The sequence below is a fragment of the Manis pentadactyla genome, chromosome 5 (genome assembly GCF_030020395.1).
Source record: "Manis pentadactyla isolate mManPen7 chromosome 5, mManPen7.hap1, whole genome shotgun sequence".
Taxonomy (NCBI): Eukaryota; Metazoa; Chordata; class Mammalia; order Pholidota; family Manidae; genus Manis; species Manis pentadactyla.
The window spans coordinates 35,867,015-35,890,381 of NC_080023.1; the positions used below are offsets into that span (position 1 = coordinate 35,867,015).

At 40.1% G+C, this 23,367-nt stretch overlaps 1 protein-coding gene across 1 annotated transcript in view; it reads left to right on the plus strand.

Moving 5' to 3' along the window:
• Window positions 1–1,083: 1,083 nt before the first annotated feature.
• The window catches only part of GRXCR1 (glutaredoxin and cysteine rich domain containing 1), a 121,874-nt gene continuing 99,590 nt past the window's right edge, over window positions 1,084–23,367 (plus strand). Inside the window, exon 1 of the mRNA XM_036905463.2 lies at window positions 1,084–1,467. Within this exon, the coding sequence (XP_036761358.1) occupies window positions 1,084–1,467 (384 nt within the window). The remainder of the gene's footprint in view (window positions 1,468–23,367) is intronic.

Below are 23,367 nucleotides of genomic sequence, written 5' to 3' on the forward strand. Positions count from 1 at the left end.
AAAGATGTAAGAAATGATTCACTATATAATGCTGAATGAGAAAAGCAAGATATTAAATAAATGCAGTATGATTATACATAAAAGTCCATTAGTCAGATTGAGTAATGATAGCTGCTATAACAAGCATCCCTTAAATTTCAATCTTCTTTGCTTAATACAATAAAGGCTTATATTTTGTTCATGACATAGTCCTATGCAGGGTGATGGTAGTTGTGAATTTTTCTGCTACTCTGATACACTCAGTATTTGGCTTTAAGATTGCTGGGGCCATCCAGCTAATGGATGGAGAAAGAAGAGAAATTACATGTACAGTTTTATTGCCCATGTCTTAATTGCCTTGGTCTACAAATGATGCATCACTGTTGCTCACATCCCATCAACAAAAGCTAGGCGTTCCTGTCCTCTTCCTTTAAATGCAAGAGGCTGGACAGTGTAGTTTTGTGAGCATCAGAGCACCTCATATTCATATACACTGGAAAAAGACAAAAAAATTAACATCTCTAGTCAGATTATCTGTGCCTTTTATTTTCAACTTCGTGGTATTATTTTCTGAATTTTCTAAAATAAGTATAAATGAAGTTCACCATCAGAAGAAATAAGCACTGTAAGACTATGACACCTCCCATCTTACACATTTGATTCCTTATCTATCTCTGGCCTCCACTCTGGATGATGAACTCTAGAGCTATTTCTGCTGCTAAGATCCTTTTCAATTGTTCACCATTGGCTTTAAAGTTCAAATTTTTCATTTCTTTGCCCCATATTTATCTTCTGTTTCACTGTATGCCACTTTTTTTTTTGCACTTATCCTGTTAAGGCGTCCACTGTGACTTTTTAATATTTAAAGACTGAGATCATTTTTCAGGTTTTAATTTAAAGGTAACCATAGCACACACACACATTCATTATTAATAGCAGAGATGCACTGTAAGTTCTTGGGAATCTTCTTTCCTCTCAACGTTAGTTTTGTGTGAGTGCTGCTGTCACTAGAATTAAGCTCTGATATTGCTGTGTGTCAAGGAGACTAAGGAAACAGCAAGGGAGCCAGAATCATGTGAACTGTTTACGTGGGTGGATGTGACCATGTTGAAAAGGGAGACGAAGTCAGAGCATGCCAGGCCCCGGAAAGTCCGGTTTCGGATCGCATCATCTCACAGCGGGCGCGTTCTGAAGGAGGTGTATGAAGATGGACAGCCATCAGGTTCTCTGGATTCTGAATGTGCCAGTATCTGTGGGATAGATGGGCTCAGCGAGTCTGATGGACAGCAAAATGGTCACGTAGGATCTGAAGGTGATGAGCATGAGAACGATCAAGATAACTTGCTGGCATTAGTGAGGGCTGCCATCGAGAAGGGTTTTGGTACAAGAAGAATCAACATTTTAAGCAAAAATGGCACAGTCAGAGGCGTCAAATACAAAGTGAGTGCTGGCCAAGCTCTGTTTAACAATTTGACCAAAGTATTGCAGGTAAGTCATTGCACTTTTCTCCTCTTGAGCTTTGTTCCTAAATCATTATCTCAACACCTCTGTTCTCCAGTGTAAAGCAAGCTTCTCTTATTCTTGACTCTTGCATACTTCACGAGCCACTCCTCCATCTAAGATATTGTCTCATCGATCAGAAATAGGGTCATTATGCTTGGCAAACTAGATTGACTTCTCAAAGCCAAATTTCTAACATTTAAGTGGTCTTTTCTTCCAGGGTATGATGACTAAAACAATATATCTATTTCTTAACCTAGGAAAAAGACAGACTCTAGTGTTCAAAGCATCTGAGCAAAACTTGGAAGATAATTTCTGGTTTATCATCCTCAAGACACCAGTGTAGCATTTATCATCACTTGCATGGAGTTAAATCAGAAAAGACTGAGTGTTGCATTGAGGGGAGTCGGATTCAGTTGGGATATTAGAAGATGTAAAGGCTAACATAACTTTCCCCCATTCCTGAGGAGGTTGCAGGTTTCGTCTGAAGTACATGTCTCCATTCATTTGCCTTGAAGAACTCTGGAGCAGCACATGAAAATGTTATTCCTCTATAAGTAACAGACTGAGATCCAGATTTTATAGTAAAGAATTAGCCCTTAAAATGTGATAGATTTTGCACAGTAACGTAGGAATGCATTTATTCAGGTCCTGGGGCCTTTGGCAATGATCTAGTATTAAGACAAGTTTTTGAAATTGCCTGGAAGTATTGGTAAAATGATTTTCTGTTAAAAACAGGCATCATTATTTCAAGAGTGGAATTCATAATCACTATCATTAAATTAGCAAGCCATTACTTTTCATTGTAATATTAATTTATATTATTCTCAATATTTAAATAAAATAATTTCTTGTGATTAATTATTCAGTGCCCCTACATTGTCTAAAGATGCAGGAGTGGTGGAAAGAAAATATTTTAACCAAAGGTATTTGACTGTTTTTCATTTCAAAGGAAGTATTCAGAAAGATCACATCATGAGAATTTAAAAAAGAAATTAAACTGTAAAAGCAATGAGGATTAAAGTTTTTTTCATATATTGAACTTACCCATTAAAGTTTTCACAGGTTAGGAGTGGGGGTGAAGAATTAAAAATCAGAAACTGGTGACTGTTTTATTAGATTGGAAACAATCTTGCATAGAAATCTAGAGATGTGACTGTTAGACTGAGATCTTAGTGGTCTCTGTGTTTCACCCAATGCAGAAATTATTACTGCCAAGGCATAGACCAAGACTCTAGCAATTAAGTTGAATAATATTTGCATTTATTGTGATTAATGTAACTTGTCAGGATTTGAATTGCTAGAGGGATCATTTATAAGACTTCTTTACTAATTTTAGTACTTTGATTTCAATTTATTTGTTTAAATCTCCCCCAAAACTATCACTGATGAATAAATACCTTAAATCTTTAAAACATGGTTTTATTCTGATAGCACTATACATTTGCAAATAGGAAATAGAGGAAATTCTGAAGTCAAAAAATTAGTACTAGACTAGGTAACAATACTTACTTGTATATTTCTGCTAGGTATAATTTTCATCACCTTTTCTTAAAAAAAATCCAATGAAACTAATTTTCTAATAAATTAACACCACTACACTTACCCTCTGCTTTAAGGGGACAATGGTGGCTACAGGCAGAGGTCCCACAAAGTCTTTGGTATTTATTCATTTTTTTCCATTTGGTCTTTCTTTCTTTGAAAGACCCATGTGGGTAAAGTCATCAGCATATTGTAGGTATTCACAAACTTTGACCATCATTGTTAGTTCCATCATCACCACCACCATCATCAAGGAATATTCTCTAATCTCTCCCAACAGAAACGGGTGTTACAGGAGGGGCTACCCTGGGTTAGGGCCGCCAGTTGCTCTATCCCAAGGGGCTCCATTCATGTCATTGTCTGGGTGAACAGCACCCCTTGGAGTTGGGCAATACCACCTCTGCAGCATTATGTAGAGAGTTGGCTTGGACGCTTGCTGCTTGCTAAGGGATGGGTATCTGTAAGGGGAGATGAATGTCTTAGGCATATTTCTTAGGGTGACTGAGCAGGTTTCCACAGTCATGTCGCAAGGCAATAGCAGAGGAGCCCCAGGAGCTAAAAGTGGAAGTTATCATTCATTTAATCCCATACATGGTTATGGGACCAGATGTGTCTCTTCCCTGGATCTCCATATATTTTCCATATCCCTTGGAAAGTAAGGAGCAAATTGAACGAGATGTAACTATAACATAGCAATTTCTCTCAGGCAGGAAAAAGTGAGGAGTGGTATCTTGAATATTTGATTAAGGTTCCAAAGCAGAGCTAATCTTACTTAAGCAAGGAACTGTGATTGAAGAAACAGCCAGGTCTTTCTTCTTGTTTTAAGTAATAAAATCTTGAAACACTCAACTTGAGAGGAAACCCTAAATATAAATAACATTTTCCAAAGACTCTATAAATCACTTTGCTTCCTCTCCATTAGTTTCCCATTCTGTTACTCCTTTCTCATAAAACATTGGCATGTGCCTTGCAAAAATTTCAACTGTGCAGAGAATAGTCACTGAAAGTATTTGCTTCAAACATTTTTACTTCTTAACAGCACTTATTTAGGAAGTTGTCTATAAAAGGGATAGTAGAATTAATTTCCATATAATTTGTTAATTAATTTATCCTATAGAATTCTGGGTAATCAAGGATATGCCATATTAATCAAGGTTTTTAAGAGTAGTAATGGAAGAGGAGGCAAAAGAGAGAAAGGTCACCTGGATGATCAGGTGGGCCTTTTGTAGAGGGTGGTTTGCCAGCAGGTCTAGATTATGGCTCTTCAGATGCAGGTGCTTGACTTTTCCATTTCTCTCAGAGATGACAATAGTATAATGATCAAGAGAAGTCAATTTGGAAATCTGGAAACCTAGAATCTAGTCATTGCCAACAATGAGCATTTATCAGAAGCTCTTTGGAATGTTCTCATATACACTAAAGTTTGAGAATCATTGATCTAGAATGTAAAAGGGAAATTCATCTAGTTTCCTAGAGTTAAAATATTCCTTAATGTTTTTTATTTCTTCAGTATTTAATGAGGAAAACAAAAAAAGATATGAATTGATATATGATTTGTTTTTCTGAGCATTTTAGATCACAAGGAGGGTCTTTCTTGAACCAAAGATAAAGATACCCTGACAGACAACTTTTCTATTGGTATCCTAATTTATCACTTAATTGCTTTGGAACAGGTGCAGACATTACCAGTACGAACTGATGTAGGTGATCTGTTTTACTTTAATAATTCTGCTGTGAAGATATTTCTACCTAGATAAAGGATTTTACTACTCATTACTGGGAATTTTTAGAAAAAAATATTTCTTATTTATTTTTAAAAGTTAGTCACTGTTACCTCATGCGAGACAAATTACAAAACCACCATAGAGCTCACAGATCTCATCACCCAATTTGCATGATTAGATTTGAGATATGCTTTGCTCTGAGCAGCAACCTATTTCCAAAGTCTCTTAGGGTGGGTCAATGATGCAGTTAATTAAGGTCATTTGTTTTTTTTCTAATTTGTTCTTACAGGATTAAATTTTAGACAGTAATTAAATATCAGACAGGAATCTTTTCTTGACTTTACCCTCAAATTTGTATACTCTGTTGTACACTCTATTAGAATCATCTACTATAATTTCCATTATTTTAATTTTCTCCAAGTTTAAAATGAGCATATTAGAACAAAATAGATGCAAAGAAGGAAAATAATTATACCACATGCTATAATTTTCTGGCTTCTTTCTAAGAACTCAAACATATTATCTCCATCTATGTATGTACATGCACATCTGTGGTTAGTGGGCTTATATTTGTGAGCATTATAAATTTCAAGACAAAATAATAAAAATAATGCATTTGCAGAATGATTTACATTTTGCAAAGGGGTTTCATATATATTATTTTACTTAACTTCATATAAAATTTTATGAAATAAGGGAAAATTACTATTATAATGCCTATTTTTTACATAACAGAGTGTTAGAAAAATCAATTGCTTGGCTCAAAGCTTGTAAAAAGAACTCTGCCTTTCTTTGTTTTGTAGTTTTTAGGTTTTAAAAGTATAATGCTATATGCAAACCTTCCAACTTTACCTTTTGAAATGTTAGGCTTACAAATACAAATATTTATAAGACTAAATATATCATGTTATGAAGTAATCTGGTCTTTTGAAACCAGTATTTGGTTAGCAGATTTTAAAATGTATTACTTATTGAACATTCAATCTTCACCTACGGAAGGTTTTTCTGCAGAGTTATAAAGCTTCTATTCAGTTTAAATTGCACTTTAAAATTTTTCAAAACTTATCTCCATAACATTATTTGATTAAATTATCATGAGATTGTAAAGGTCGACACCAGAAGCGGATGGCATGGTGAACTCAAGGAAGACGGCTGCTCATTGTTGTTCGCTTACTTTAGGATGGATGATATTAAAAGGAGTTTCTGGTTGTACTTATTATCCACTTCTGGGTCACTGAATCTAGCTTGGGGAACAGGACAGCATTCCAGTGAAAACAAGACAATATTATTGATGATTCCTTGGTGCCAGTGCCTTATTTGCACCCTCTGGAGAAATAATAGCAGCAACAATAATAGTAAACATTGACTAAGTATTTGCTGAATTCCAGACACTGTTTTCATTATTTAGGTGTATTGACCTATTTATTTCTTACAACAACTTTAGGAGGCAGTATCACTATTAGTTAATAATAATTTGAGCTTCTCCTCTGTGTATGAAACATTAAGTTACAGGATTTGAAATCTCATTTTTCCAGAGAAGTTCTTATGTAATGTTCTATCAAAGTTAAGTGTCTACTACTAGAAATACTGCTTTTTAGCTATCAGGAAGTAGGCAAGAAGCTCTAGGATTTTTTATATAGTTCTAAATGGCACAAGAAACTACAATAAGAAATTAGGTGATTTGTCACCCAAAAAGCAAAGTAAAAAAAGCAACAATAATTAGCTGGTAAAACACAGATGTATTTCTTATGTACAATTAAAGATTTGCAAATGAATGGACCATTGACTCCTGTGCCACCTTCCACATACCATCCCTTTGCTTTACTTGGTCACAGCACTTGACACTGATACTGACTGGGACCTCATTAAATGTTCTTCTTTAAGTTAGTGAATTAAATACAATTCTCTTAAATCATGGATATTTTCTTCCTTTCCATCTCTTTGGATCTGGAGGTGTCCATATTGGGTAGGAATAGAGTTTGCATGGTGATGTGTTAGTAGCTTGCTCCATTCAGTGTGTGGTTTGTAGGTTATCTTCAGTATTTATTCAATCATTTATTTACTTACCATTTACTGCATGTCTATTATGGAGTAGGCATTATGCTAGATAATGTGAGGAATAAAACCCAATTTCTGCCTACATGGAATTCAATAGTAAATTGTGAATGGCTGTGTCAGGTGATTCCTGGGAGATTCAGATACAAAACTTAATTTTCCATCTCCAGAGGACTCTCCCTCCCTAGCTTCTGCTGCCCATTCTTCATTTTTCCAATGGTTATAATTTTCTCTGTTTAGTCTTTTTTCTTATTAGACCATCATGTTATTGCATCTCTTTTTTCAGCTTCTCTTGCTTCCTTTCTGATTTAGATCCATCTCAAGGCCCAAAAACTGAGGGATAATCTATATAATTAATGACTCTAATCTTGATCCTACAAGTCTCCAGAAGTCAGGAATGGTGAGTCTGACCATGAGCACTGATTTATCCAAGTTCTATGAATCTTATTAAAACTCTCTTTGGTTCAGTGAGCATCTAGTTGGAATGTCACTCATTCTCCTCTGTTCATCATGTATCCTTGAATCATCGTGACATGGGGTCATCATGACATTGTAATCCGTGGAAGTTTGGCTTTAATTTCTTGAAGCTTAATCTTATGAATCTTCCTGAGTTCAGACTTTTGAACAACATGCTGAGTAAATGCACAGATTCCACAAGATGACTTGAAACTGCTTAATGAATTCTTACTGGAAGCCCGTGGTTACATAATTAAGGAATTAGCACCTGATGTTTCCAACTTTATAAAAGCAATATAACAGCAGGAAGAGACAAACAACCTTTGGGTGGCCTGCTTATGCTTGTAGAGTTTCTGATATTTCCTCTGAAACTCAGTCTTTTCAATTTTGTATAAAAGCAATATAAATATTTAATAGTCTATAAATTGACACACTATGTAAATACATTAATCCCTTAATCATTATTCCCTGGAAGGAATTTAAAAAATTATATACAATAAAATGTCATACAGAAATTTTAGGTATCTTTGCTCAGTTTTATTTTTATAATAATTCATTATATCACCTAATTGCTGACAAATTATTTATGCCTTAGAACATTTCATTAGGAAGAAAGAAATGGATGTACATTTTGTTCATTAACTCTCAGTTACTAGAACAAATTATAGTGATATTCCTTATTTTACTGATTCCTAAACAACAAAATTAGTGTTAGTTTCTAACCTTGGGAGCTTTCCTGTACAATCTGAAAGTACTCCCCTTATGCAGAGGGCAGGGAGAGACTGAAGAAAGAGGCAGGCCGCTCCAGATTGGTAGATGGTAGGTTTAATAAGCAAGGAAACTTACATATAAGGCTTTCTTTGAGTGGTTGCAAGACCAGTAGATTTCCACATCTGCCTACTGGAAGCTTAAAAGTTTGTGCAGAGGCTCTAACTGGGCTAAGTCATGCACAAGATCCAGATCTCAACATCACCTTACTCTCAAGGCTGTGTCTTTGGCACAGCTCCCACTGTGGGAACAGTAGACAGAGCTCACATTCCAAGGACAGGGGAGGGGGGAAAGAGTGCCTGCTTGCCTGGGTCCAGCTTGAGGCTCAACTCATGGCCACATGCTCTTCATTACCTTCTCCAACAATTAGACCATGAAAGAATTAAGTTGCTCCTTTTTGTACTTTTTTATGTAACTAATGGTATGGAATTAAAGATCATTATTATAGGAAAACTCTGAAGGCTTGAGCAGTCTACAAAGTGGGCAGAGTAGCAAAGGCCAAGTTATTGATTTGCGTAAGATAGTTTTGCTAAAAGAGTAGGCCTGGGGAAATCATGCTTTAATAAGTCAGGATAGGCAAAGCTCTAATAGGAAAATAGCAAGGAGAAAGACAGGGTGCCAAGCCAGTGGACACTACATGAGGGTCATTTTAGGAAGGGGAGAGGAATTGGATGGACTGTGACCTCAGGGGAAGTTGGCAGGCCTAGAGATTGGGGCAGAGGTCTTCATGGGGTAGAGCAGGGCCAGCATGGAGAAGCTGTGGAGCGACCCTGCTCATGGGTGCCCCAGAAGCAGCCTGTGCTGCAGAACGGCCGTCCTGCACGTACCTGGCATAGGGTCAGGTTCACCTGTCCTCTCACACTTGTCTCATGAGCACCTTCTTTTGACAGTTGTCAACACACTGCTTATGGAACATCTCATAGAACCAATGCCCTCTCATGTTCCAAGATTCTGCTGAGCTCCTTCCAAACTGTCCCAGGTAAACCTCTTTTCAGTGACACAAGACCCATGATTTTCCTCAAAAATAAAGGGCAGGACCTTTGGCATCCAGATTAATCATGCTGGTTATGTGAAAAATAAAGCCTACAGCATCCACAGGTAGGAAGGACTGAGCAATGATCACTCACCCAGTGTATCAGTAAATATGAACCAGTGGGTTTATTGTAACACAGAAAGAGAAGAGAGAAAATGATGTGTAAGTGGTTGTGACACAGACTCTGTTGCTCTCAGAGGGTCCCGTGGGTTTCCCCTTATTAAGTTCTTTAAGAATGATTCTTACACATTACTCTTATGATACCAGAAACTTTTTTCAGGAAGGAAGGGAGGCATTGTGTTCCCAAAGATTCATGCATTCTGATTCCTACAGTCTCAGGGAAATAACTATGATCTGTGAGAAGCAGATCGCTTACAGTCACGGCACAGACCTTGCATGTGGAGCCAGTTGAATCAGTGTCCAGCAGTACTGGGCTTCTACAGTCATGGAACTTCGTTCATGATTCAAAGGCAGCAGCAGGGGGCTGTAGGCTATAGTTTGCCTCTCTGAGCACCTGGTGCTCTTACCTGTAGATCTAGTACAACATACAGTTAGACACTTTGCCAGTTAAAAGAAAGTATTAGGAAATCTATTAAAAGGATAGCACAAATAAACCAACTGTCATTTTGGGGGCTACTACCTCTGTTTCTCATCACACAGAAAACTAGATGGAACTTCAGGACGTAGCTTCATAGATTCTCTTAATTAATCACAGCTGTCAAGGCTCCTCCTCTGTGGGATTTCTCTTTTTATATGTACATCTATTTTTTCTTTTATTTGTCTCAGTTTATGCTAACATCAGCATCCCCCAAGGCCACTGCTGCCTGCCTTAATGACAAGGTGGCTTTCTCAGGAGTGCTTTTCATATTTTTGGGAAGGATTTCTGGAGATGCAACTATACCCCTAAAGCGACTTGGTGGCGGGAGCTTAGAACTGAAGCAGACCCAAAGCCTGTGCTGCAAATTAGGCTGCTGCCGGCTCAGCGTGCACGACAGTCCCGTCCTATCTCCTACCCCTGCTTCTTTCTGTTGGAGGTGGAAATGTGAGATGCCACTGACCATGACAGGGAATGTCATTTGACTTGGTTTTTCCCTGTTATATTAGAAGTGATGCTTGGCTCCTATTTGAAAGGGGGACAGGAAGATCTATGTCAGTCACTTCTGCGCTTTGTTTCCCCATTCTGTCATCTGCAGGATATGCAGGTTTGCTGGGGCCAGAAAACCGAGATATGGCCCTGGCGCACGGCATCTGCTGGACCATCCTCATTGCTGCCCCTTCAGCCCCTCGGTGCTGCGAGGAAGCTGCACGCAGCTCATAAGGCCCTGCACAGAAGTCTCCTCTCAGAATGTCCAACTTTTATTTCTTTCAATTCTTGGAACTACTCAACTTCATCATTTTTATGTCCAGGCTTTTTTGAAAACAGCTCTATCAGTAATTCCCAGGGACAAGAAAAGACTCAAGTTTCTAAGAATCAAAGCCCTACTTTTCTCTGTGAGAGAAAGAAGAGACAAATGCCATAATGCCCTACTAGTGTACTGAGTGATTTTTGTGTTCTCTTACCCTTTATTAATGGATAAGAGGAGGATTCTCTGGAGGAAGATGACCTGGTTTCAGATGCAGGGTCTGCTGTTTCTTGGGTGGGTATTCTGGGGAAATTCACTGAACTTTTGTAAGCTCTATTTTCCTGGGGGTGGGGGTGATAGTAATAACAACTATTTCCTATGAAATTAACCATTGTGCATATAAGCCTTTTGTGCAAAGCCTGGCACATTGTAAGTGCTCAATAAATACTGTTGTTATTTTTATTATCCATCCCCCAAACAAATGGAATCAATTAATATTGCTAAGTACTCTGATAGGCAATGAGGGTACAAAGATAAATCTTCATTTCTATCCTCAGAGGGAATTCCTTCTTATGATGAAGGCAAACTCTTACAAGTTACTATAAAATGTAAGTACTCAGGAGTTTCCTGGGGCACAGAGGCAGGACATCTGGCCCAGTTCTGTAAATCTTAAAGAGAGCCTGTTCCCCTCATACAACATCCTCTAAAACTAGAGCTGCGTGGGAAGCCCCAGGCCACCCCTCAGAAGGCATCACGCAGCTGCAAGCTTTACTGGCAGAACTCACTTCACTTCGGGAAATCTCAGCGGCTGCTTCTAAACTTGGCTTAGCCTCTGCGATGCACACCTGTTTACTAAGACCAATTCCTCTGTTTGAAATCCTGTCTGGGCGCCAGCCCCTCCTTGCACCTTTGTCTTGGATTTCCCAGTTTTCACCTCCCACGGCTGCGTGGCCGCATGTTTGTCAGCCCGGCTGCGCTGCAGTTGGCCCCAGACCTGTGAGCTCAGCCGGCCACCCACGTGCCGCGGGTCTGGGCAGTGCTCTCCAGCACCTGTCATCCCAAAGCCTGGCCTGCTCCTTCTGTGCACAGGTAGATTCTCTCTCTTCTTCAGTGATAGCCTGGATTGACTTGTGCCTTTCAACATGAATCAGGGGGTTGTTTGCATTTATATGGGAAGTGCTCTGCTATAAGTCACAGGTGGACTATTAGACATGGCTTAAAATATACAGTTATTATAGCAATTGAGAAGTTCAGAAAAAAGGCTGTTGCTGAGGTTGTTTGGTGGCTTGATAATGTGATAAACAACCTGGCTGCTCTTGTTCTGCTTTATTATCCTCAGCTTGTTTGTGTTGTTCCCCATGGACTCATGATGGCTGCCATAGCTTAAAGCCAGGTCAGAGTTAAAAACAAAAAGGGAGGGGTAGCAAAAAAGAATATTCTATCAAAAAGGAAGAGAAAATTCCAGAAACTTCCCAGAAACATTCTCTTACATTTCATTGGCCAGAATAGGGTCCCCTGAGCCACTCTTTGTCATAACAGGAGGCTGAGAATGTGAGAAAGTGGCATCGCCTCTGTGGTAGAAGAGACCGTGGAGCAAGGGGCTGGAAACAGCTGTTGGATAAACAAGCAACAGCGCCTGCTATGCCGTTATGTAAGGATTTTGATAAGAATTTTTATGTTAATACAATTTAACTTACAGGGAATCATGCTACTAGAATTACAAAAGCACTTTAATAGTGATCATATTCCATAGCCTATGTGTATTTATTTTGCATGTCCTTATTTTTTGCTGTCTTTCCAGGTTAATTTCTTCTGTTTTCCTCCAGTATTCATTCCTTTTGATTTCTGGCTGCCATCCATATTTTCTCAGTGTCTTGCCAATGGGCTTCAGCCCTAGGCAAGTTCAATGAGACCAAGGAATGACAATGGAACATTCTTGGGGTAAAAGGGTTTACACCCAAATTTATTCCCACAGTGGCAGGTCAATCACTGGAATCCTGTCCATCCAGAGTGAGTCTGCATGCAGCAAGCCGGTCTCTGCTTCTGGGCCTCTCTATGCCCGCAGCCGCCTCAGTCTCTGTCCTCGGCGCTGCCACCATTCCGGTCTCTGCTCTCCTGCAACTTCGGAGCACTGCAGCCTGTGCAGCCCAGAGCAGGGGGCAGAGCTCTTTGTATAGAGTCAATAGCAACGCATTGCCCACATGTCTATAGTGAGCTAGTCAAACAGGGCCAGGTGAGAATCCTGGCCATAGGAACCTTCACTTTATCCACACTCCACCCCTCCAGGATTCTCACCTCTCAATCTATGTGCCCTCAGTCTTCTGCAGTGGTGCCTGTGGGAGGAAGCTGGAACATTGTAACCAAATTCCATAATAACATAATACAATCTACAAATAACAAAAATTATGACAAATTATAACAACCCTCAAGCCTGAGGAGATCCATTGTCACCCAGTGGTCATCCTGGCTGTATTCAAACAAGTTCTACTCAAATGAGTTAACCAAAAGGACCGTGGGTGGGCCTTACAATACCCACCTTCTCAGCCTCCCTAGCAGAAAGTCTTGCAGACACACACGCAGATTTTGTTGCTTTGTCTCTGGCTTCTGCTTCATCCTCAGCAGCGAGAACTACTGCTTTTTTTAATTGTAGTCACAGCTCCAGTAAGAGCCTATTTTACTTTCCATCCAATTTTTGTCTGTCTGCTCCTGCCTTTATCAAATCAACTCACATCTGGGTCCTTGTGACCTTCATGGGACCCTTTAAATTTTTCCTTTGAGTAGCAGACCATCTTTCCTTTTGTGCTTTCATTGCATGAACCTGAAGATAGAAGCAGAGCATGGAGTGCTCCACGACCGTGGTGGCAGAGTCTTTACTTTCTTTTGGGCTTTCCACCAACTTTCAACCGGGTGGGATTTCAATTGAGGAGGGGCTGATGCTTCCTGCATCGGCAGGGCCTCCACCCCCACCTGTGTATCAAACTTCTGCTCCTCCATTTCTGGTACTGACGGCTCCACTACATCCTTGACCTGCCCCACAGCACTTGGCAGTCTGCGCTCTTGTGCTGCTTCCTCTCGGGCTACCACCGCATCCTTTACCATTTCCATAGCACCTTGTAATGATGCCATTTCAGTCACCAACAAATTTTTTACCTCCTCACTGGCACCTCACAGCTTACGGTCTCATGCTGCCTCTTCTCATGCTTCCTGCAGGAGGGTGTCTTTCTCTCTTGACTTTTCTCAATATTGTGAGAAGAAAACTCCTCACCATTTCCACGGCCTCATGGGCACTCTGTTTCTCTAAGGAATTCCCTATTTTGCTAAGGGCCAACTTCACTGCCTCAGGTGTTACCTTCACCCCTTCTCAGTCTTGGGGTGGGGACCAGTTGTCTAGGAGGCAAGCCATGTTGGACCACATGTCTGCTGGGGGACACTTTAATGTGTCCCCGTCCATAGGGGCAGCCGTGGAAACACTCCTCCATGAGGGCATCCTGTTCCATTCCTCTGTCAACAATGAATCCTACCGACTGTTGCCAGTTGTCTTATCAATGGGTTTCAGCCCCAGGCAAGTTCACTGTGGATTCAGTGAGACCAAGGAAGGACAGTGGAACATTCTTGGGGTGAATCAAGCCGGTCTCTGCCTCTGGGCCTCTCTGCCCACACAACCATCCTCTGGGCCTCTCTACTCCTGCAGGAGTTTCAGTTTCTGTCCTAGGTGCTGCTGCCAGTACAGTTTCTTTTCTCCTGCAGCCATGCCACCATGTTGCTCAGAGCACTGGGTGGAGCTCTTTATACAGAGTCAATAGGAATGTATTGCCCACACATGTGCAGTGAGCTAGTTGATCAGGGCCAGGTGAGAATCCTGGACATAGGAACCTTCACTTTTTCCACACTCAGGTCTAGAGCTTTTTACCTAATGGTTTCAATTATTCTAGCACTAGAACTTCAGAAACCTCAAGTAATATTGGGATGGTAAAAAATGTATTACTAAATAACAGCAGTGAAAATCTATTAGTTACCTATGATATCTGTAGCAATTTAAAACAGGTGCATGCCACATTTGACTTAAGCTGAGCAATCAAATACAGGAACTTCTCCCAAAGAGGGCATATTGCTTTATTTTTCCCCTTCTGCTTGCCTATATTAAATCAAAAACAAAGTAAAATACAAAAACACAGTGACTACAGAGTCACAGTGGTCATTCTCACAGCTCCTTCCTGTTCCTGGCCTCTGAAACCAATCACCTCAGGGGCTCTGCTGTCAGTGAGGTGGAACTCATTTCACATTTGAGAAGAACAATAATAGGAAAGCTCTCTGCATGCAGAGCAGGGAAGACCCTCTCTCAGCAAGCTTTTTAGCAATGCAGTTCCAGCTTTCCTGATTCTGCTAGTCATAAACAAGCTTTTTCTGGGGATTACTAAAAAGAATACTATTAGTATCAGTAATAAGAGCAACCCTTTACTGAATGCTTACACACAACAGAAATTATCTTGTCAAATTTTCTCTTACAATACTGTTTTCTTAAACATTGCCGAAAATTTGCAAGATGGATATTATCTCATTTTACATGATATAAGCTGACTACATTCCAGTACAACTTATAGGACAATAAAAAACATGTGTCTCCAAATATTTTGGCCTTCATTTTGATATGCCAGTTGAAATTCTTCCCATCATTTTCTCCACTTTCCTACTACAGAGATCTCCTCCATCTTACACTGAGTTCCCTAGAAGCAGAACCTGAGCTTGGATTCTTGTGAAGTGTATTTTGACGAAGCACTCTCAGAAGAAAGGAAATGCAGGAAACAGGTCAGGGCAGGAAGAGAGCTAAGCAAGGGAACGATCTTGGCTGGACACCAACCTCAGCCTGGATACTCAGAATACAAATTGTACCTTGCAGCAAGGGAATGACATTTTTCTAAGGCTGTGTCAGTTTGTCATTGGCCACTGACTGTCCCTGCATGTGTGTGTCTGTCTGTACGTGTGTGTATCAAGGTATTACCCATCCTACTGAGAAATTTACCCAGAAAAGGAGGAAGCTCTGAGTTTTTAGCAGCCAATATCTACAATAGCCAGTTAGTGGAATACATTTTAGCCCCCACTCTGCAGTAGGTATTGTAGTGATAACTGATATTTATTTTCTCCCTCTTCTACTATTCATTTTAGATCCCCCCTCCTAGCTGTCACTGCTGCTTATCTATGTGGTTTGCATGGTTGGATGACCTATATTCTCAGTCCCTGTAGAGTCTGAGTCTCTGGTCACTATGCCCTTATCATACAATGAGAAATGGTTTCCCATTTGTATTTAAAACCAAGTCAGTACCAAGAGAGGCACCTGAGCACCAGGCATACTTTTATCTGCCCTAATATGTAGCAGCAGTTCTGCCTCCTCAGGACAGTCAGGGTTAATTACCTCTGCTGGTATGGTGACTCCTTCTTATGCCAGCTTGGATTACTTTCAGGATGAGCCTAAGGTGACCGGATGTCACTGTAGCTTTAAGTGTAGTGAGCCTCTTACTGTGTTGCTTGATAGAAGTATCACCTTCTAGGACCACGGACTTAGACTATAAATACCTAAAATTTGCAGGAATGGAAAGCACAATTCCCCAGGTGGGTGACTAGAGTGATGGGAAATGGAATCATGCCTACTTCTCCACATTGGTTCCCGGACGAATGAGTTCTAGCTGTTGGTGGTAGAGCGTCATTAAGTGACCACTGGTTCAAGGTGTAAGTGGCATACTGAGGAAGGATATCTTCAGGGAATCATCTCCAAGCCGATGCATCCCGTATACCTTCAGATGCTGCTCTAAATCTCTATCAGGTGGCAGGTTCCGGATGGTGTGCTTTATGGTAGGACTAGTGCTCCCTGCTTGAGTAGCTTTCTTGGGCTTGTGAACCTGCCTGATACCTTGACATCTTAGATAAGGTACTTTCATTTCATGGTGGCTTGCTGCTAGACCTACTTGACCTTATGATTTTGTGACTGGACAGTATACATCCACAAAGAAGCACACATCGAAAGTAGCTCTAATGGCCTGGGAAGGTAAGTGCTCAGTTTCTACCTGTGTCCAGGCCTTGCCAGAAGCTGATTTTCAAATGCTGTGCAGTTTCTCCTGCTTATGGTATGGCCGTGAACCAGAACCCTAAGGGTTGGTGCTGTGTCTTTCCCATTGAGGTTGGTCAGAGGTCCGACTCAGTGTTCTTTGCCAGGACAGATAACTCTCATAACGTGGGATGTGCAGGGCTTTCTGAGTCCCCTGAAGGGCTGCTTGTACCTCGGTTGCGGCTGTTCTTTGTGTGAGTCCTTAAACCAGCAACCCTCCATGCCACCTGATAAAAGGTATGTGGCCTCCCATACCTGCAGAGGTCTGCCAAACAGTGCACTTCTTTCTTAGAGATAGGAGGGGGCAAAATACAGTAATTTGTTCTTTTCTTTGAAGGGCAGGTTCCAGCATACCCCAGCCTCCTAAATAATTACCAGGAGTCTCAAGGTCTTGGATCTTTGTGAAATTTATCTCCCTCACTCCAGAACAGATGTGTCTTACATCCAGATACTTAGTATTTCCTGCTCATCATGTCTTATTAAGATGAGTTATTAATACTGATGGACCATTCTGCATAATGCCCAAACTGGCTGCACTTCTCCCCTCCAGTCTTCGGGTTAAAGTGACTTGCGTTCATCTGAGGGAGTACTTCTCTCTCTAGAGGAAGAGGCAGCTAAGAACAGTTAACAGCCACCACACACCCGCTGAGGACAGGTGCCAGCCTGGTGAAGGAGAGCGAAACGCAGGGAAATGCACCACTGCATCTGCTAGTCTCTGAAAACAGAAAATGACATCATCTGGAGGTAAGAGAGGAGCAGTGCTATGCAGGGGAGAGACCAAAATTCTGGATACAAAGATCGCTCGTTAAAACACTGCATTAAAAAGCAGTGACAGGCAGTTCCAGTTCAATAGAAGAAAGCAAAGCATTGGTTGCCAGAGCTGCGTGTCGCCAGGAGCTTTCCTGTGGGAAGTAACCGTGCTGTGGTAGAGAGAGGATTGTTAAATATTCAGAAAATCCATGAGTCAGCTGTTAAAACCTTGGAATTTTAAAATTGGCCATGGTGTGAGTATTCCCAGCATGGAGATCAGCAAATACTAGAAATTGGGGCTTTTTCCCTCTCTGGGAAAGTACTTCAGCAGCACATCACTGCTACTAAAAAGTTCCTAAAGAGAATGTCAACGTGGGAAAAGGTGAAGTGGAAGAAAGCCAAAAAAACGGAAACCCTATTCACTCAATAATTTATCCTGGAGCCAGAACCAGTCCCTGCACATTTTCCTTTCCCTCAGAGGCAATCAGAAAGTGCCATCTGGTTAGCCATTTTTTTAAGGCCATTATTATTTTCTCATTAAAAATCCATTTACTTCCAGGGCTTGCTCATGGTTAACTTTATGTTGTCATAGACATGAAGTTCTTCTTATTTTATTTTCCAGCCTCTGGGCTGCCTTTGGCAGATCCTTTTCTCATGTAACTGAAAAGTTAATCATGTTACTCTTCTGCTAAAAACAAACCAATGGTTCTCTGTAGCATTTACATAGAAAATCAAACTTCTTTGTCTGGTGTATGGGCCTGAGTTCCTTTCAAAAGTAGAATAGGAAATAGACTTGTATGCAGGAGGTTTATTGGGGAGGTGGTCTCAGGGCAGGAGGGAGAGATGGAGGAATGAGGAAGAGAGAAGGAGATATAGTCAATACAAAGTTGCATTGATTACCGCCATGGACAGCCAGGGCTCCTCTGGTCCTGGGTCCAGCTGGAGCCTTCTGAGGAGTGTCTAACAGGCCTTGCAGAATCCACACCAACAGAGACATATGGATTCCCTCCCTTGGTGAGGTTTGCCCCCAGAAATGTATAACAACCTCACACACACACACACTTCTGGGCTACATCTGCCTAAGAATAGGCTTCTTCCAGTGCTCCATGCTGAGGACTTGGAGAAGATCCAGAACAGAAAGCAAAAGATGCATGCACAAGTCGCAGTGAATTTCTGTCAGTACAAAATGACTTGAGGTTCCTATGGAATTGCTTCATGAAGCTGTCGTGAGGTGGAACAACAGAGGCAACTGGTACGATGGCTTATAAAGCTCTCCACGATTTCTCCGTTTTACTCTTCCAGTTTCATCCACAGACATGCTGTCCTTACAGCCTAATACAGGCACCCTTAACTGTACCCTGACAGGTTATATAAGCAGATTTGGTGCATGTGTGTGTGTGTGTGTGTGTGTGTGTGTGTGTGTGTGCACGGCAGGGATGGTAAATGCTGACCTCTCTTCTTGAAATCCTACCACTTTCTTCTTTCAGTTGACAATCTCTTAAACTAATCTCAGATGTGGCTCTTTCCTGGGAGCTTCCATCTTCTCCTCAGTTAGTGTTGAATGCCTCTATAGCTCCTGAAGCATCCTTATTATAGTCCTACTAAAGCCCACTTACAACATACTGTAACTCTAACACAGAAGTCTGTTTACTACCCTGCCTTCCACACAGGTCTATATTTTAAATTTCTACATTCTAAGTGCCTAGCTTAGTACTTGGTTATATAATACATGCTTCAAACATACCTGTGGCTTAAATGAATGAAAATATTTTGATTTTGCAATGGACTGGTTTTACCAAAAAAGAAAACCTAATCGAAGACCAAAGCAATTGAAACATGGATATATTTTGAAAGAAATTTACTAGGTATCCAAATATATCTCTCTCCCTATAAAATCAACAAAACAATAACAATGAAGCTGTTATTGTAAGAAAATCAAACAATAAAGCAATAGTAATGAACCCATGGCTCCTGCTCTCAAGAATTATATAAAGACCCAAGCACATAACATGATGAGTTGTAATAAAAGGGGAAATAACACATTGAAATATGAAAGGTTACAAGGTAATATGGGTGAATAGGGAAATAACCAGCAGAAAAAATATTTTCTAGGATATCAGAGGATTCTGAGGTTTTTCTGGGAATAGAAGGACAAGTAGGTTTCTAGGCAGAAGATAAGTCTTGGATCAGGCAGTTTGAGTAGTGGTTTACAGCCACGACTTTGTAAAGGAGCACTCAGACTCCTAGGTCACATGTCCCCATTATCCGTGTAATCATGGGGAAATTTTAGTTGCCTCATCTACAAAATGGAGTTATTAATTATATATAATTTATGTGGTTATTGTGAGGATTAAAATAATTAATGCATTTATAGAGATTAGAACAATGCCTGGTATATGACACTTCTATTGTATATATATATACTTTAAAAAATGAGGTGGTTAGTCTTTTAGCAGAGACATTAGATATTATCAGGGCAGCTTTTACTTTCAAAGTGTTTTATTTGGATAAAAGACACCTTAAAAAGTATTTTTTAAATAAGGGTCATAGGGATTTGTGGAGATTTTCTGGCATAAATGTGTAAGGTTTACTGGAGAAAAGCAGTTTACATGTTGGTAACAAACTGTTGCATGTTTATTTAAAATCATCTTTGTTTCTATAGAATCATAAAAGCTCAGTACTGAAAGGGACCTGGAGAAAATCTGGTGGAATTCATTCTTTGTTTTTTATATGGGCCTACATTGTGATTTGCTTTCACTTTATTTTGAAATATTCAAATAAGTATGTGAACCTGAACCCTTTGTACAAACAACAAAAACAAACAAAACAGAAATAATAGGAGTGAGCCAAAGCTCATTGCAAATAAACTTCATATAGCTCATGCATATGGGAAGTCCTTTACTTCATATTCAAATGACAGCCATGAGCTATTTTCATATGCCAGACTTGGAATTATATACAGTTGTCAATAGTTTGGGGACAAGCATCATTATACAGCACTGTTTGTGCAGTGATTCCAACATTCTTTTTCACTTTGCCCTTATTACCTAATAAACATAATTGGAAAATTGGGAAACTAAGTACTGATACCAGTGATATGAAATATAGATCTCAGCACTTTAATAAGGCAAAATTTGACATCATCAGTTGTACTCAGAAAAGCATATCTGTAGTCTCAGTGGAGTGTTAAGTGAAGTCCACTCCCTGAGCAAGAGTAGGAGATGAGAGGCAGGCCTTAGGTGACTCCTGTTAGCTTGTACCCACTTGCAGCTGGTCAGAATGCAGGTAAAGCTAGTCAGCACAGTGGGGAAGGGATATGAGAGATGTGAGACCATGAGGATCTGAAGTGGTCTGTGAGAGATGGCTGATACAAAGTCTTTTTCAGATGGCACTAATATTTTCATTTCACCTATGTTGACTTTTTCTGAAGAGTTCAGTTCATTTTCTTAATACATGGGAATAGGGTGTGCAGGGTCAACTTGAACAGAAGGATATTTTTTCTTTCTCTCTTTCTGCTCCACTTTCCTGTCAAGTGGTTTTCAGTGCCACCATTTCAGTCTAGAATCACATCTTAAATGGTGATTTAAGACTTGTTCTCTGGTGATATAGGGCATATCTTTTTTTTTTTTTCATCTCTCATATTTATTGATCAAATGGTTGTTAACAATAAAATTCTGTATAGGGAAGTCAATGCTCAATGCACAATCATTAATCCACCCCAAGCCTAATTCTCATCAGTCTCCGATCTTCTGAAGCATAATGAACAAGTTCTTACATGGTGAACAAATTCTTACATAGTGAATAAGTTCTTACATGGTGAACAGTACAAGGGCAGTCATCACAGAAACTTTCGGTTTTGATCACGCATTATGAACTATAAACAATCAGGTCAAATATGAATATTCGTTTGATTTTTATACTTGATTTGTATGTGGATCCCACATTTGTCCCTTTATTATTATTATTATTATTATTATTATTTTTAATAAAATGCTGAAGTGGTAGGTAGATGCAAGATAAAGGTAGAAAACATAGTTTAGTGTTGTAAGAGAGCAAATGTAGATGATCAGGTGTGTGCCTGTAGACTATGTGTTAATCCAAGCTAGACAAGGGCAATAAAACATCCACAGATGCAGAAGATTTCTCTCAGAACAGGGGGGGTTGAGGTTCTAAGCCTCACCTCTGTTGATCCCCAATTTCTCACCTGATGGTCCCCCTGCGACTGTGCCTGTCTTAGGTTGTTCCTCCCTTGAGGAATCTTACCCATCTCTGGCTAACCAGTTATCTTACGGGGCCATACAGGGAAATGTAAAGTTGGTAAGTGAGAGAGAAGCCATATTGTTCGAAAAGGTTAGCTTTTTACTTCTTTGAAGATTTATGACCTGTGGCTTCTATGCCCAGCATTTGTCTTGAGGTATCTTTACCACTTGGAGGAATTATGATACTCAGTAAATTCGATATGAGGCATGAATTCTATTTAAGGGTTGTAATTAGGAAGGAAGAAGAAAAGCTATAGAAGTAGCAGACAGAAGAAAACATGGGAAGATTGATTATTTCTTTGACATATCTTCTTGTAGAGTGACTTTAGCATGTATAGGTTTTAAACTACTAATTAAATTGCACACACACATTAACATAATAGGAATACAGTTACATAACCAAAGCAGACCTATAATTATCAGCCATCTCCAGTGAAACCAAGAAAGCCAGTTAGGCACCCTAGGCATTTGTGAAAATTTATCTATGATATGATGGATATTGTCCAACTGTACTTGAACAGTCGGAGAGAAATCAGACAAATTAAAACAACCCTTTCCTGGGAACTGTTCACATCCCATATGTTCTTTTAACAGTAGATAGTCTGTAGTTGTAAGATTTTGGAGTGCTACAACTTGCACTTCTCCTAATTCTTGGTTGAGTTCCAACAGTATAGATCCAGTCAAATTTGTTGTTTTACTGTATGCACAGGCCAGCTTAGATATGTCCTTCCTCATTCCCATGGCAAGTCCAGGAACTGGTGGGATGAATGCAGCTCAGCTGTAGCAGCACCTGGATCTTTGTTGAGGTTTTTTGATGATCATCTTCTGGTATGTCTCTTCCAGAGAGTGCTGATGTTGGAAGTTCTTCTTCATATCATATCTTAGTTCATTTTCTGGGTAGCCAAATTAGGCTTTGATCCTCTGTATAAACACAAACAGACCCTTTGCCCACACTTTGATATGCCCTTTATACCATTGTGTAGAACTCATTGGAGGTCACCACACAGGAACTGCTTTTTTTTTTTTTTTTTAAGAAAAAGGAATATTATGAGAAAAATGTACCTCCCTAGCCGATCATCTGACACCCTTTAAGTGATCAAAATTAAGGATATTTAAAGCATGCATTAATCGTTGATTTACAGATAGTTTTATCCAATCAGGGAGTAATCCCCTTTTCTTTCCTTTTTTTTTGTTTTTTGTTATCATTAATCTACACTTACATGAAGAATATTATGTTTACTAGGCTCTCCCCTATTCCAGGTCCCCCCTAAAAATCCCTTTACAGTCACTGTCCATCAGCAAAGCAAAATGTTGTAGAATCGCTACTTGTCTTCTCTGTGTTGTACAGCCCTCCCCTTTCTCCCACCCTCCCTTATGCATGCTAATCTTAATACCCCCCTTCTTCTTACCCCCCCTTATCCCTCCCTACCCAACCATCCTCCCCAGTCCCTTTCCCTTTGGTAACTGTTTATTCATTCTTGGGTTCTGTGATTCCGCTGCTGTTATGTTCCTTCGGTTTTTCCTTTGTTCTTCTACTCCACAGATGAGTGAAATCATTTGGTGTTTCTCTTTCTCCACTTGGCTTATTTCACTGAGCAAAATACCCTCCAGCTCCATCCATGTTGCTGCAAATGGTAGGATTTGCCCTCTTCTTATGGCTGAGTAGTATTCCATTGTGTATATGTACCACTTCTTCTTTATCCATTCATCTACCAATGGACATTTAGGTTGCTTCCAATTCTTGGCTATTGTAAATAGTGCTGCGATAAACATAGGGGTGCATTGGTATTTCTCACACTTGATTGCTGCGTTCTTAGGGTAAATTCCTAGGAGTGGAATTCCTGGGTCAAGTGGTAAG